We start from the raw sequence: 13,940 nt of genomic DNA, 5'->3' as shown, positions 1-13,940 counted from the left end.
GAAAATATTCATAGAGGCCAGAAGCAACAAGCAAATCGTTAAGTACCATGACATAGCTCGATAGAAAAAAAATAACCTCCCCAACTTCAAAAATCGCTGATGTCATTCGCACCTTCTCTGCGTAATTATCTCCACCATTAAGATAATGTCTTCACCCTTGTTTGTCTGTGAGCAGTGTAACCCAGAAAGAGGGATGTATGGCTCAAGAAAGAAGTGATTAGACTGAGCTGCCGTGGCGGAGGTTTGAGCTCTCTGAGGGCTTTGAGTAATCAATTGAGCAAGTGTCTCACCATCCACTCGAGTGTATGGTCTCCAGGTGTAGAACCATCCTCTGAACTGTTTGCCGTTGAATTCGGCACACTGCTGTGCTCTGTAGTCGGTGGCACCCGGGGGACAGTCATCAGTGTTGCAAAGTTTGTACGACCTGGAGGAGCCCTCGCAAAACTTGCCTCCATATGCAGGTCTAAAGAGAAGAACAAGCAATGAGACATTTATGTCCTTCATGTGATCTGTATAGTCAATACAACAGACAAAAGGCAATTTCATTCATTGTATCTTGTTATGATGTGGATTTCTCTCTATGTGGCTTGTGTGTGAGTGGCTTCTCTAATCTCAGGTGAAGAACCCCAGGCTATGTTACTTAAAATGCCTTCCACAGGGCAATTACACCCCCTACAAACCCACCAATTAGATCGTAGCAAATCTCTCTCTTGCTCTCAGATCCCCCCCCTCTCTACATCTCTACATTTCATCTCACGTTTTTTAATCCCCTCTCTGTCAACTCTTCTACCCCTCCTGCTTCCCTTTTTGTCCCCCCACACCCGCCATTCTTCCTCCCCCATCTCTTGGTCTTTCTCTTTATTGCTCTCTGTTTAATTTAGACCAACACTTGTCAGGATCTTGGCGTGACATGATAAAGAGGAGGGCCCGGCATCTCGGGATAGGGCCCCCTGACTGACTGGTAGTGCAAATAATGTGGGGTGAGTAAGGGACAGAGTGAGCTGATAAGTGATGAGGCGACAGACCCATGTGATGGATCGTCACTATTTTAATCATGTGTCTTGATATACTTTTGGCCTTGAGTCAAGCAATCGCAAACAGTATGTGTCACCTCTCAAAAGTGCCTGTCCATTCATCGTCTTTGTGTGCAGTTGTGTGTGTGTGTGTGTACACAGTGTGGCATGTTCACATGTGTGATACTTATGACAATCCAAGCATGTTAAGAGCCACAGCTATTATAGCACACTTTACAAGAGAGAAAGCACCACTGTATGGAGCCATGGCAATTTGAAGTCGTCCGTTTTGTTGTTTTCTACACTTTTACACACGCCAATCAATATGTGTAGATTGGTTGCAGGTGTGCTAATACCAGCTGGCTAACTGTTTCCATTTGTAAAGCTCATTGCCTCCTGGCTCCAGCTCTCTACTGCTTATGCAACGTGCAACGTGTTTCCAAAAATATCTGATGAGATTCGGAGTGACAATAGCATGCTGTGCTGCGGCACATTTATCAGGAACTGCTCTTGAGTATTTCTGTACCTGGGGTTGTTGCATTGCCTCTCTCGATAGGTGACACCGCTCTCGCAACTCCGTGAACAGGCAGACCAGGAAGACCACGCCGACCACTGGCCATGCTGAGGTCTCGGGCCCTCATCACCCTGTTTCACACACTGGCCCCTACGACACCACTGGATAAAGACAGAGAGAGGAGTTCAGGGACATTCTTGCGGCCGCTCTATTGTCTTCATGATGACAGTTGAATCACAGCAGAGGACTGTTAGATGCAGATTTCAGGTGTAACTGCTTTGAGAAAGGTCAGGGTACAGGGATAGTTATATCTCAGTGCAGTTCCTAAGTGCAGCTCCAGTTGTGCTGCTTTTTGGACCGACTCCACCTTCAGCTGTCATCAGCTAGAATTAACAGAGCTAAGCCAAACACAACTGAAAAGCGAAAGTGGAAAAAACAGTGTCAAGGTTTTTTTTTCCCTCTGAAAATACCACGATGACTATTGTTTTTGCACTGTCATATCAGCATTTCATGCGGCCTAATGCCTCCCCATAATTCAATTTTTCTACTTTTTAAAAGCAGTCCAAGACAAAAAAAAAAATCTTTAACTACAAAAACATGAAACAGGTTACTTTTTAACTACTTTTGCCAACGATGAACCACAGCAATGCTTCTTCACTGCCGAAAAATGATTGGTTCTGAGAGGAGACATTAAATATCCGCCAAGGAACTGAGATAATTCAACTACTTTCCAGGGCAAATCAGTTAAAAGGGTGGGGTAACTGGCTGTTTGTGTGACTTAGTTTATTAGTATTTATATCTGGTTTCTACCTACATTTTTAAAATGTATTGGGTCAGGCAGATTTTGCATATTCTTTTTAAAAATTTACATTTTTCCCCATGTTGTCTCAACTTGACAGGGGCAATTACTGGTTGCTTCTAACTTCATCTGTTGGCTTGGGGATTATGCAGGGGGCCACCCTGAATGAAACGGCTTTCCAGCCATGAACACTTCCTCATGTGATCGATGAGGTAACCAGGCAAGGCAGAAGTGGAATCTAACTACAGTACAAGGAAAGGTATGTGCGCAAAGATTTTTTTGCAGGGCAATACGTGGAATTATGCTAAAGGAAACACATATCTCTCTCCAAATAAGCAGCAGCTCACTCAAAATCCCTCAATGTAACGTGAGAACACTTTGCAAAATCTGAACTCTCTTAAAGCAACATTATGTCACAAGCTGTTTCCTGGCACTGGATTTGTACGTGTCAAGATAACTCAGTTCCAATATGCATGCACACACACACACAATGATAGTGGGAGCATGTTCAGCTCTTCTTGATCTCACTGTATGTGTTCATGCCTGCACAAAGGCCTGCAGACATACAAACACAAGCACCTCCAACTACGCTTGTGGTCCCTGACTACGAGCAAGAACAGCTGATCTTCCCTCAGTTTTCCCCTTGTGGCTGAGTGCCACAGATTCCTAAGTGGGCCTGTCATTGTTTGTGTTCAGTTAATTGTCCCGTGGAGAGAGAGGGCAGGATTAAACATCAGGTTCAATATATTGAGAAGGAAATGCCGATGTGGGCTGTCAGGGGAGAGAGGGTAAGAGAGAGAGAGAGAGAGAGAGAGAGAGAGAGAGAGAGAGAGAGAGAGAGAGAGCAAGCCTTGGGGGAGAATCATCTTGAAAGGAGGAAGAAAAAATAACAAAGAATAAATAAAGAGCACAGATTGCTTTTTGGCCCCAACCCCAATAGCATATTTTTGCTATGTCAGCAACAAACCAAACGCAGCTGCTCCCTAAGGTCAAATAATGGTGGAAGACTGTGGTACCTCTATTGAGAGGAGAGCTTTTATTGATGCTGCACCTAAATGAACTCGAATGTAAAACAAAGTAAAGTCAAACTTTTCACTTAGCGTAACAGTGTTTTTATTAGTCTGAGAGACATTGGTGTGTAAAACAAGGTAAAAAAAGATTAAAGTGCGTGGAATGGATGTATTAGCATTTAATTGCACTATAACACTCAATGGATATTACTTTTATAATATTATCTTGATCAATTTAGCCTTTCAACCCTATAAAACACTACTAAGTGTCAATATCATCTTGTCTTTTAAAGGGTGTACCACATTAAATGTAGCTATAGATAATATTAATGACCTGCTTTTTTTTTTAAAAAAATGGATGCTAATTAGATTGCATTTATATAGTCCTGACAACCACTTATACAGATTTATAGTACAGGTCACCTTCACCCAATTTATTCATACCCCATTATCCTAGTGTTTCACAAGCACTAATGCATCTATGGATGCATGGGGATTTGATGTGCAATGTCTAATTTATTGGTATGGAGACCAGATAAGCCAGAAACCATCCAATACTACTACCACTTCTACAAAATAATAATAATAATAATAGTAATAATAATAATGATAATGGGAACTGTCATGTTCAATGTTTGTGGTGCGTTGCTCTTGGGAATTGTCTTACCAAAACTACAAAGCAGTGTTTGGTGCCTTTGATTTGTAGATTTATTTGTTTAGACACCACCATGGAGCAATGCATTGGCAACAGTAAAAAAAAAAACACACACACACATGCTGTCCTCATTTGACAACACAAGGAAAGATTTTCTCAAAGGCGTACAACAACAACATTAATCGTTGCTCCCTTGGCTAAAATGGAAGAAATGTTCTTGGGGATGTTATGAATAAAGGGTATCTCTAAACCTAATCAATGAAAAAAAAAAACATGAATTACATCCTGGATAAATAAGTAAACGTGCATGGTCCCACTTCATTTGGCAGATTGGATTAGCAAATTGGATTAAAAATCTAGTTAAAGTGGAAAAAATTGTACTCTAGCCATGAGATTCCACTCTTTGAGGAGACAACGACTGCGGGTGTGTTACTGTACCCTCGCCTCTTTACTCCAGATCAACACGCAATACATCACGGAATACTTATGATGTTGTGCAGCTCTTGTGGAGAGCCTAATCTAAACCAGGACATCTGCAACATCCCAATCGAAAACAAACAAACAAACAAACAATCAAAACTGTGTCAAGTCACCATATCAGGTCCACAAGCAGAGCCTTCAGCAGCTGGCATGAATTTGGTCTCACACTTCCTCCCAACGCGGTGACACCACAGGGCCTTACAGATATCCTGAAACAACATGAGAGAATGTCAAAGGGTAAGTTTCACGTCACTGTTTATTTATTTTATTTCTCCACATTTCAGAAGAGGAACGGTCACTTTGCAGTGAGCAATAAATGATGACAACATTTGTTATTTTGCCTCTAGAGGGCTATAGAAATACGCTGACAGAAACTTGGGGGACTAGAGATTGTTTGACTAATATACTGTGGCAATGCATCATTGTGTAGACATCTCCAAAAATAGTTATGACTAAGTAGCTTGATAACAACATTTAGAAGAGGTAAGTATATTAAATCCTTGTCCAACTGTCAAATAATTATCCTACGGATGATGGTCAGTCATTGATAATAAATAATGCACATCCATCGCAGAATAATAAAACAATAAATTCAATGACAACAGTTGCAATCCTTCTTTTTATATATATATGTATTTGATGTTATATAGATATTAATTTGTTTATTAACAGTTTATTGCAACACACATTTGATTATGACATTCAAAGAAAGAGATAAACCTGTGCCGTATCAAACCTCAGCAGTAGTTTAATCGACTCACTTGGGAACACCACATGGTTTACCTGCTGGCACTGCATAAGAAACATGGTCTATTATATTTTAACATCATTTCTACCAGTATCTGAATGACTATAACAGATTTTGACAACTCAGCGCAGATACTGACAACAAGCAACTCGGCCTCAGCCTGTTACTGCTAAGAGTTGCCATGGAATTCATTCCAAGGCCTTTAGTATTCGTCCAAATCTTTTGCTTGCTCAGGCCTTTACTAGCAGTAATTATGGCAGTAAGAGCATGGATGATGAAAGAAGTAGACCAAGAACGACAGGAAGAAGTGATGGAGAAAAGATGAAAGATATAGTGCTATGCTTTTTCTAAGGGTAACTAAGCTCTATCCGGCTACAAACTCCAGTGGTACCTTATCTTGACAATGCCTGCCAAAAAGCTACATGAAATATGATTTCATTACATGGTGAATTACACTGCAGAGGCTGATGCTTGACTGTTTTTAACAAGTAACAAGTGTCTGGAAGGGCAACGAGCATGAGGGCTGCATGGGGGAATGAGGGAGATACTCTCAGATATCTAACAGCTTAAAGTTATAATTCATGGATGTTTCATTGTACATATTAGAGTCAATGCAAAGAGAAGCAAATGTCATATCACTTGTGCAGGGCGACACAAATTGCATGATGCAAATTTTAAATTTGTGCAAGGCGTGTGCAACAGATTCTCCCAACATCCTGAGGTTGTATCAGACATGGTGGACAAAATGACTGATGCTGTATGCTGCACACCCCAGGAGACCAAGACACCCTCCATCCATCCATCCATCCATTGTCAACCACTTATCCGAGATCAGGTCACGGGGTAGGCCCCAGACTTCCCTTTGCCAGGCCACATCGTACCAGTTCTGACTGGGAGATCCCCAGGCGCTCCCTGGCCAGTGAGGAGATGTAATCTCTCCACTTAGTCCTTGTTCTGCCCCTAGGTCTCCTCCCAGTTTGATGTGCCAGGAACAACTCCCCAGGGAGATGCGCTGGTGGCATCCTTACCAGGTTCCCCGAACCGCCACAATGGAGCAGCGACTCTGCTGAGAGTCTCTCATGAATGGCTGAGCTTCTCACCCTATCTGTAAAGGAGACCCCAGGCTAAAGATCATGTTCTTGTGGTCATGAGTCTTTACCCCAGTGAAGGATGTTAAGTTCACTTTGAACATTGTTAGCTCTACCATTAGCCTCAGGTGAGCATTTGTGGATTGTGCCATCAAACACAAATGATCCTGTGGCCAGTAACCAGTAACTTGATGTCATGACAATATACAATATAGTCTAAAGGTAAATTTGTCTCCACTTTAGCTGTGGAGAGTTTAAAGTTGGCTACCATTGAACACAAAGATTTCTCATCTAGATGTAACACCATAAAATGCAATAAAACAGTGAAGTGATCCAAATGCTAATCCAAAATCCCTACATAGAGCATCTATTAGCAGTAATCAGACAATGGGAGAGCTACAAGAAAAGATTCCCATTGGCAGCGTTCCAGTGTATATATAGCAGTACTGTAAGTCTCACAGTTTGCTTTGTGTGTGTATGTGAGAGTTCAAACATGCATCCTTCGTTCTTCCCCCTTCTCCTCATTCTCATAATCCCCTTTCTCAATTTCTTTCTCTGTTTTCCCTTGGCATCAGATTTTCTTTACACCTAATTAGGCAGCCTCCGAAGAGAAAAGACAGTCATAGCACGGGATGTTTAACACATTTCTCAATTTGCAATGGGGTGGCATAATTGAGCCAAAATCATTTATTTACCTTCTTGAAATCAAGGGTGCAGAGTTTGGCCTTCTCCCCAAACTGCCATTTGCACTGCGTGTCTGCATCGTACAGCTCGCCAGGCAGCTTCTCGGGATACGGATACTCCTTGACTGCTCTTGGTTCATCTGATAGGCACACAGCCTGGGCAGAACTGGTGGCATGGAGAGGAGTGTAGGTAAATCAGGAAAGGAAAGAAGAAAAAAAATACATAGGGGGAACATTAATCTTTAATATTAAAACAATTTCAGTGATATACAACACGCATGCAATGATTAAACTGATGTAATTCAGTGCCACACTTCATCACCATGATGTAGCTGCTATGTAATGTTCCCTGCTGGGCACACCGATATCCCACAACAGAGAGAGCCAGTCTGTGATATTCAATTGTTTCCCACTTTGGTAAATACCCTTAAATGTTGCCATGGAGACATAACAAGTTGCAAAACTCAAATCTGGAAAGTAATCCTTTCAATGCATCAGGCACTCAATTATGACCAACAGAAAAAAAGAATCCTTGCCCATATTGCTCATATCCTCACACCAGTGGGGGTTTCCAATGTTAACTGATATCGTTGACTGCCGTACAAAGATGTTTTACAGCTTAAACGCAGCATGCAGGGGAAATATAATACAAAATATGCCGCAGCACGAAATGGCAAACTATGTTGGAATGGCTGAATGTGCCAGAGAGTGGTCTTGATTGCTTTAGCAGAGTATACTGTAATGTGTGTGTGTGTGTGTGTGGTATGATCTTCCATTGCTTTATTGGCCATATGTGTCTACGGAGAACAATGGCTGTTCTGCAAGTGCAATATTCTGATACACCGACATGATTCACACAAAAAAAGGCAGCACACACAACATCAGCAGGCTCATTGGGAAGGCATGTGTGTCGGTTGCGTGTGCAATTCAGTGTGGCTGCTTTGCAGAATCTCAGGATAAAGTCAGGGGTTTTTTTTGTATTCAGGTATTGATGGCACTGTAAGAGTCCAACAGCAAATCTTTGTTGTAAGCACTGAACACATGATTAGATTATCATCAACTGGAGATAAAAATAAAGGACTCATTTTTTTTGCCAAGACTCCCTGCAGATCTGCTGACTCAGTTCTTCCCGACAAAAACAAACCAAAATACATTTTCTCTCCCTTGTGGTTTGCTGATACATCAAATGTAAAAAGGAAAATACTGATATGTGGGAAGTGAAGACGTCTCAAAAAGTCTTGTTGATACATGTCAGTCAAAAGACTGGAAAGGGGGACAGTGGTCAGAGACGGACTCTCACATCTCACAAATAATTCAAAATGTATCATTCCCACTCTGTGAGTAAACTGGTGGAGCCGCCAACAGCCAGTTTTATGCGTGTCCCACGGAACAAGGAGAGCGAGCACAAGAGCATCTTATCACTGCCATGTATCACTGATTTTCCAATGACCTTCGCCAGTGCTCACAAAAACAAATTCTAAGTGGCTTCTAAGGAGATTTTGCTTCCACTGCCTTTCCCTGACATAACAAAGAAGCGCCTCACTATACATACACACTTGGCCTCTTTGTCATAGCTGACTGAGGAGACGCTCATTTGAAGTGTGATGCAGAAGCTGTGCCGGCTGACACAACGCTTCTCTTCATAGCAGATGATGCTGCTGATCTTTAGGACTCTGGGTGATCTCGATGAGAAGCAATCAGCAAAAAAAAAAAAGAAGCCATTTGAGCATATTATATTTAGTGATTATACAGAAAGACAACCTTTGGTTGGTTCAGTGCAGAGATTCCCTTCATGTAGCTTCGGGGGGGTGATGGGAGTTTAATATAAGGCTGACAGGCCTAACAAGAGTGAGGTCACTCTAGCTCTAATAACTCAGCGAGGAAATACACTGTCTGTCTCCACCACTCTGAGACCCTGACAGTTCAGTTAACACACTGGTCAATTTAATGGAGGGCACTGGCTCTGGGCTATCTGGTTTCAAGTGCACACACACACACACACATACGCACGTGCACACATGGACACAGGGACGCTATGTCCGTCATGATCTTTTTTGCTTGGGTGCATGAGAGTGCATGGAAACATATGCACAGCATTCTCCCTCACATGCTTTCATGCATGTACAGTACATTACACAAAACGTATTGAAGAAAAGTGGCAACACATGTTCTCCATGTTTGCTAGAGCATTGCAGCCTCTTGCCCACGTACATACTGCAAAAGCCCGTTTGCCCTCATTTTTTTAACCAAAATAAAGTCAGTAATGTCAAAAAACATTAGTGCATTTATCCATATTACTTCACTATGATTCTTTGAAACCGCCGTACCTGCTGTTGACCTGTACCTGATGTCGATTTCATCTATTACTAACAGATGTTGAATAATAGACACAAAATGCATTTTAAATCTGTTTTTGGCTATGGGGAGCTCTGTCTTTATAAACAGATTCAGGGTCAAATGTTTTTGTTGTATGAATATTCATCAATATACCATATGGATGTGGTGGGGATCTTTGTTTTCTGATCCTCTTCAAACAGTGTTACCCTTTTAAATGTCAGCACTAAGAGTGAGTAATGGTGGAAGGCTGCTTACTTGAGGAAGCGGCTGAGGTATTGACGGCTGCACGCAGACCAGGAGAAGACACCATTGTGCCCGGCCAAGGTGGGAGACATGATGTTGCCCTCTGACTTCTTGCAAACGTTACCCTCGCCATCGTGGACCATTCCAAAACTGGGTAATTTAAATGGAGAACAATCATAAGCCACACTTTATTACTTAATGACGTAAAAGAGTATCATCAGGCTGCAAAATGTACAGATACAGATAAAAAACATTATCATGCTTAAATGTTGTATGAGAGAAAAAGACAAGAGGCTCATACTTGTGTCCGGATTCATGGGCAATGGTGAACGCAAGGCCCAGGCCCGTGTCTTCATTAATGGTACAGCTCCGGTATTTGCTGCACATCCCACTAATCGGAGCAAAACCTGCACAATATTGGTGAATACGTTTTACATATTGTCCTTCATCAGTCAAGTATTCCAACAGTCAGGGCCAACAAAACCTGATTTGTTGATTTCCTGGATTACCGTTGACAGTAATCCAGGTTGACAGTGTGCTTAACAAACGCTAAAAAGACAAACAAGAGCATTATTTCAGATAGGAACCAGATACCTCATTCAGAACAACCACAGGACAGCACGAAGAAGAAACATCAAGCAGGCGATAACTTGGACTAATTCACTCTGTATGGGGGACCTTGTGGGACCAGTTCCAGGTCCCCTATGCATCGTTCACTTCACCGTACAACATTCTTTCTCCGTCTTTACTACTTTCTTACATCCTCCTATATCTATTTAATCCCCTTTTCCGATTCCGCTCCCTCAACACTTTTCCCTCTCTTTCTGTCTCTCCTCCCATACACACTCGCACACAGCGTGAATCAAAACAGACCATTCTTGAGGGCCTCCCTTATTGTTTTTGTCTCAGTGTCTAAGGGAGCATTTAACTTTGTGTTTTGCTGTATTTTGCAGCTTTCAGTCATTGTGTGTGAAACCCCTAAAGGCATGTTCTCATGTACATAACTAAATTAGACTAAACATAACGTATCAGAACGAGGGTAGTTCATTCATATTATACTACTTTAGAAATACGGAGGAAAACGCCACGGGATTGAGTAAATAAAGTTGTTTTTGACTGCACACACACACACACACACACACACACACACAAACAAACACACCAATTAGTCCAACTTTGAAGTCTGGTGTTTGAAGATGGTGTGAGAGAGAGAGGGAGAGAGAAAATTGTTTCTCACAGTGTGGAAGACAACAATGTGTTGACGCAGTCATTACCATAAACAAGCTGTCGTTAGTTTGTTAGACTGTGTGTGTGTTTAAAGCAGATGAACACAGCTATGGGATGTCAGTGAAAACACAATTTGCATACCTAATTTCATGAGCTCGACCCGGTGTTGCATAAATGACGTGCTGTTTGTTGAAGTTCAAGAGGTTGAATTCCAGATAAATCAGTCAAACCACTCTCCTGATATTCTGTTTATTGTTCAAACCTGATGGTTCCTTTTTGTCTGCTGTAAATGATTGTCACTGCATACATATGTGATCCTGTGGGTAAGCAAGATCTGAAAGCTGCAGACCTTTTTAACATCTGGTCTGACTGGTGTGATCCTGTATGACAGGGGACGGGCCGGGTCGCCTTCCCAAAGAGCGACAGACCACAGAAGAGAATAACCATGTTTCCATCAAGAGCAGCAGACAAACAAAGAAGGAGGACAGCTGGTGTACATGCGTCTTTGTCAAAACATTTCATGAAAAACACGCTAAAGTCACGCTTCTCTTTATTGCAACATTGGGACTGCAACTCATTTAATCAACTTTCCCTTTCTTTTCAGCATTGTATTACTGGAGAATGCGCAGGGATGGACAGGGCAATAAAGACGTACCAAGAGTGTCACAGGGTTCATTCTTCCAGGAGCAGATGTCGAGTCCTGTCAGGAGGATGGCATGGTCGTGGCGGCGTCCTTCTCTGGCTCCCAGAGTAGACTGCCAGTGGCAGAAGCTGTTCAGCGTGTGGTCTGCATGGTGGTTGATCACCAAGCCATCCTGTGAGCAAAGTCAAATAAAGAAGAGACAATGCTGTCTTTAGGAAAAGGAGCTGTGGATTTCAATGAGAGAAATATCAGTCAAATGAAATCACACTATGTTCCTCCACTTACGTAAATATCAGTCATGGGTTTTCTTATAAATGCCTTCAAGGAAGCCCAGTTGCCTACTATCTGCACTCTTCAATAATGCCATTTATTGATATTTTTATTATTACATCATCACCTGGTTTATTACCAGTCCTGAGTGGGGACACAGTGGCTATATGAAGAAAAAAGTCTGGGAAATATTTGGCATTCTTCCACAGGCATTGCCTCATATGAGCTCTATTAACATTGCAGGTGGATAGGAACCACAATCTGCTGTCCCAGAGCTGCTTGACGTTTGACAGTACCCGGCTTGTTTCTTCATCACCCTCTCTCTCGCTCTCTTGCTTTCTTTTTTCCATCACCTGCTATCCACAAGCGCGTCCCACCCCAGGTTGCTTAAGGTAAGTTAGTGTATGTCTGGAAAACTTGCTATTGTGAGAAATTAAACTTCAGCTGAAAACAATAATGCATCAAAAGACAAGTGCCATCAGCCACTGCTGGGTGTTTGGAAGTATTACGATGTCACCTGATACTTAAAGATGGGCATTGGTGTGGGACATTCACCTGCTCTTCATCCAGAAGCACAAGCCCCACTATCACAATGTTGATGTTCCCTCCTATCGTACCGTCTTTGAAGAGACTGGAGACCTAGAAGAAACACAAACATGTGTTATTTATTAAGGGTAACGCTACCACTGAGACAGCAATTTCATTGTTTGCAGTCCATTTATCACAGTCCTGTCACAATGACTTTTTTTTCTGTTTACACTCAAACAGCTCTGTAAAGTGATTGTGACTTAATGGCTTGTAAATGTTGCCTTTAAGACAATCGGGGGCATCATCCAACTCTACTGTCTCAGCAGTTTATTCCCAACATGCTTGACTAAGTGAGCAAAAAAGATTTTGACAGCTCGTTGAAATGTTAATGATAATGAGGATAGCAGAGAGCGTTGGTCTGCCATCTGATACGCAGTGATTTCAGTCTTAAACATATATAGATAGACCCGCCCTTAAAAAGTGCCTGAACTTTGAAAATGCCCAACATTAAATTTGATATCTGGCTTTAATGACGTGGCTCATAATGTGCATCTGACCTGAATACTGTGATGTCAAGCGTTGATTGTGTAGGTTCAGTTATTCTCCACATTTCAGAAAGAATAAACAAATGTCCCACATCACTAAAATCATTTTGCAGTTTTAATGGTTCAAGCCAGTGTTTCCCAATCCTGGTCCGCAGGGACCTCTGCTCTCCATGTTTTACATGTTGCCCTGCTCCAACACACCTGATTCAAATGAATGGGTCGTTATCAGGTTTTTGCAGAGCTTGATGACGAGCTGACTATTTAAAGCAGGTGTGTTGGAGAAAACTGAGGACAGAAAGAGATGGTTGAAATGTGCTAACATGATATATCTGTGGTCTTTTCTTTCAATGTAAACCTAAAATATAGTGTAGTACAGTATTTGAACTAAGTTTAGTGACAAAGAGTGAGCACACCTTGACATTTTTGCAGATTAAACACACAAAGCCTTTGTAATGATACTTCTTATGTACAATAGCCACAGCTGCTGTTTCCAATTCAGCAGCTTGTACATGCACAGATATCAGTCAGAAGATTTTGGGCTTTGAAAGTGGACTTCTGAGGTTTTCCCCGTGGTTCACTGTCTCTCTCCTGCACCTTGTGAATAACTCAGATACCACTCGCGGAGTTTTTTTCTTTCCATTCCGCAACCATTCCACCTCATTCGATCCTTATGTTCCTGGTGTTGTGTCGTGCTCAGACTTACGAGACGGCACGCGGCTGTGGTTTGTTACGGAATTCAAGGTAAATTCAGAGGTCAAAGAGGCAATCAGAACCACTTACTTAAACTAAGATATCCCCAGAACACTGGCGCTTAATGGAGTTTCAGACTCAAACTCTGCAACAGCACGGTTGAATCATTGTTTTCACAGCCTTATTAAACAAAACAATCAATGCAGTATCCACCGAGATTTAGGTGTTCGGAGTTACATTTACAGCGTGTTCATTTAAAATGCGTCTTTTTACTCTGCTGCAAAGGAAACATAAATCTCTACAAATGCTGCAACGGTATATCTGATTTGATTTCAAACAAACACTAAATAATGTTTCATGAGACCCATGGGAGCTGGAAGGGTGTTGGGTGTTTTTTTTTGTGAAACCCTATAACACAGTGCGTTTAGGTGACTCCTCTAAGGCAGGTTGGTCTTAGTTTCTAAACT

General features: G+C 41.9%; 1 protein-coding gene across 1 annotated transcript in view; it reads right to left on the bottom strand.

Annotated features, from left to right (window-relative positions):
- Nucleotides 1–13,940, bottom strand: part of LOC122774210 (A disintegrin and metalloproteinase with thrombospondin motifs 16) — a 48,294-nt gene that overhangs the window by 17,226 nt on the left and 17,128 nt on the right. The window contains exons 6-13 of the mRNA XM_044033292.1: nucleotides 12,266–12,349; nucleotides 11,453–11,612; nucleotides 9,872–9,977; nucleotides 9,583–9,720; nucleotides 7,003–7,156; nucleotides 4,585–4,680; nucleotides 1,540–1,688; nucleotides 291–463 (exon numbers count right to left, since the gene is read on the bottom strand). Of these exons, the coding sequence (XP_043889227.1) occupies nucleotides 291–463; nucleotides 1,540–1,688; nucleotides 4,585–4,680; nucleotides 7,003–7,156; nucleotides 9,583–9,720; nucleotides 9,872–9,977; nucleotides 11,453–11,612; nucleotides 12,266–12,349 (1,060 nt within the window). The remainder of the gene's footprint in view (nucleotides 1–290; nucleotides 464–1,539; nucleotides 1,689–4,584; nucleotides 4,681–7,002; nucleotides 7,157–9,582; nucleotides 9,721–9,871; nucleotides 9,978–11,452; nucleotides 11,613–12,265; nucleotides 12,350–13,940) is intronic.

The sequence above is a fragment of the Solea senegalensis genome, linkage group LG9, assembly GCF_019176455.1.
Source record: "Solea senegalensis isolate Sse05_10M linkage group LG9, IFAPA_SoseM_1, whole genome shotgun sequence".
NCBI lineage: Eukaryota > Metazoa > Chordata > Actinopteri > Pleuronectiformes > Soleidae > Solea > Solea senegalensis.
The sequence above is the reverse complement of the archived record's forward strand: the minus strand, read 5'-3'. Positions and strand labels throughout refer to the sequence as shown.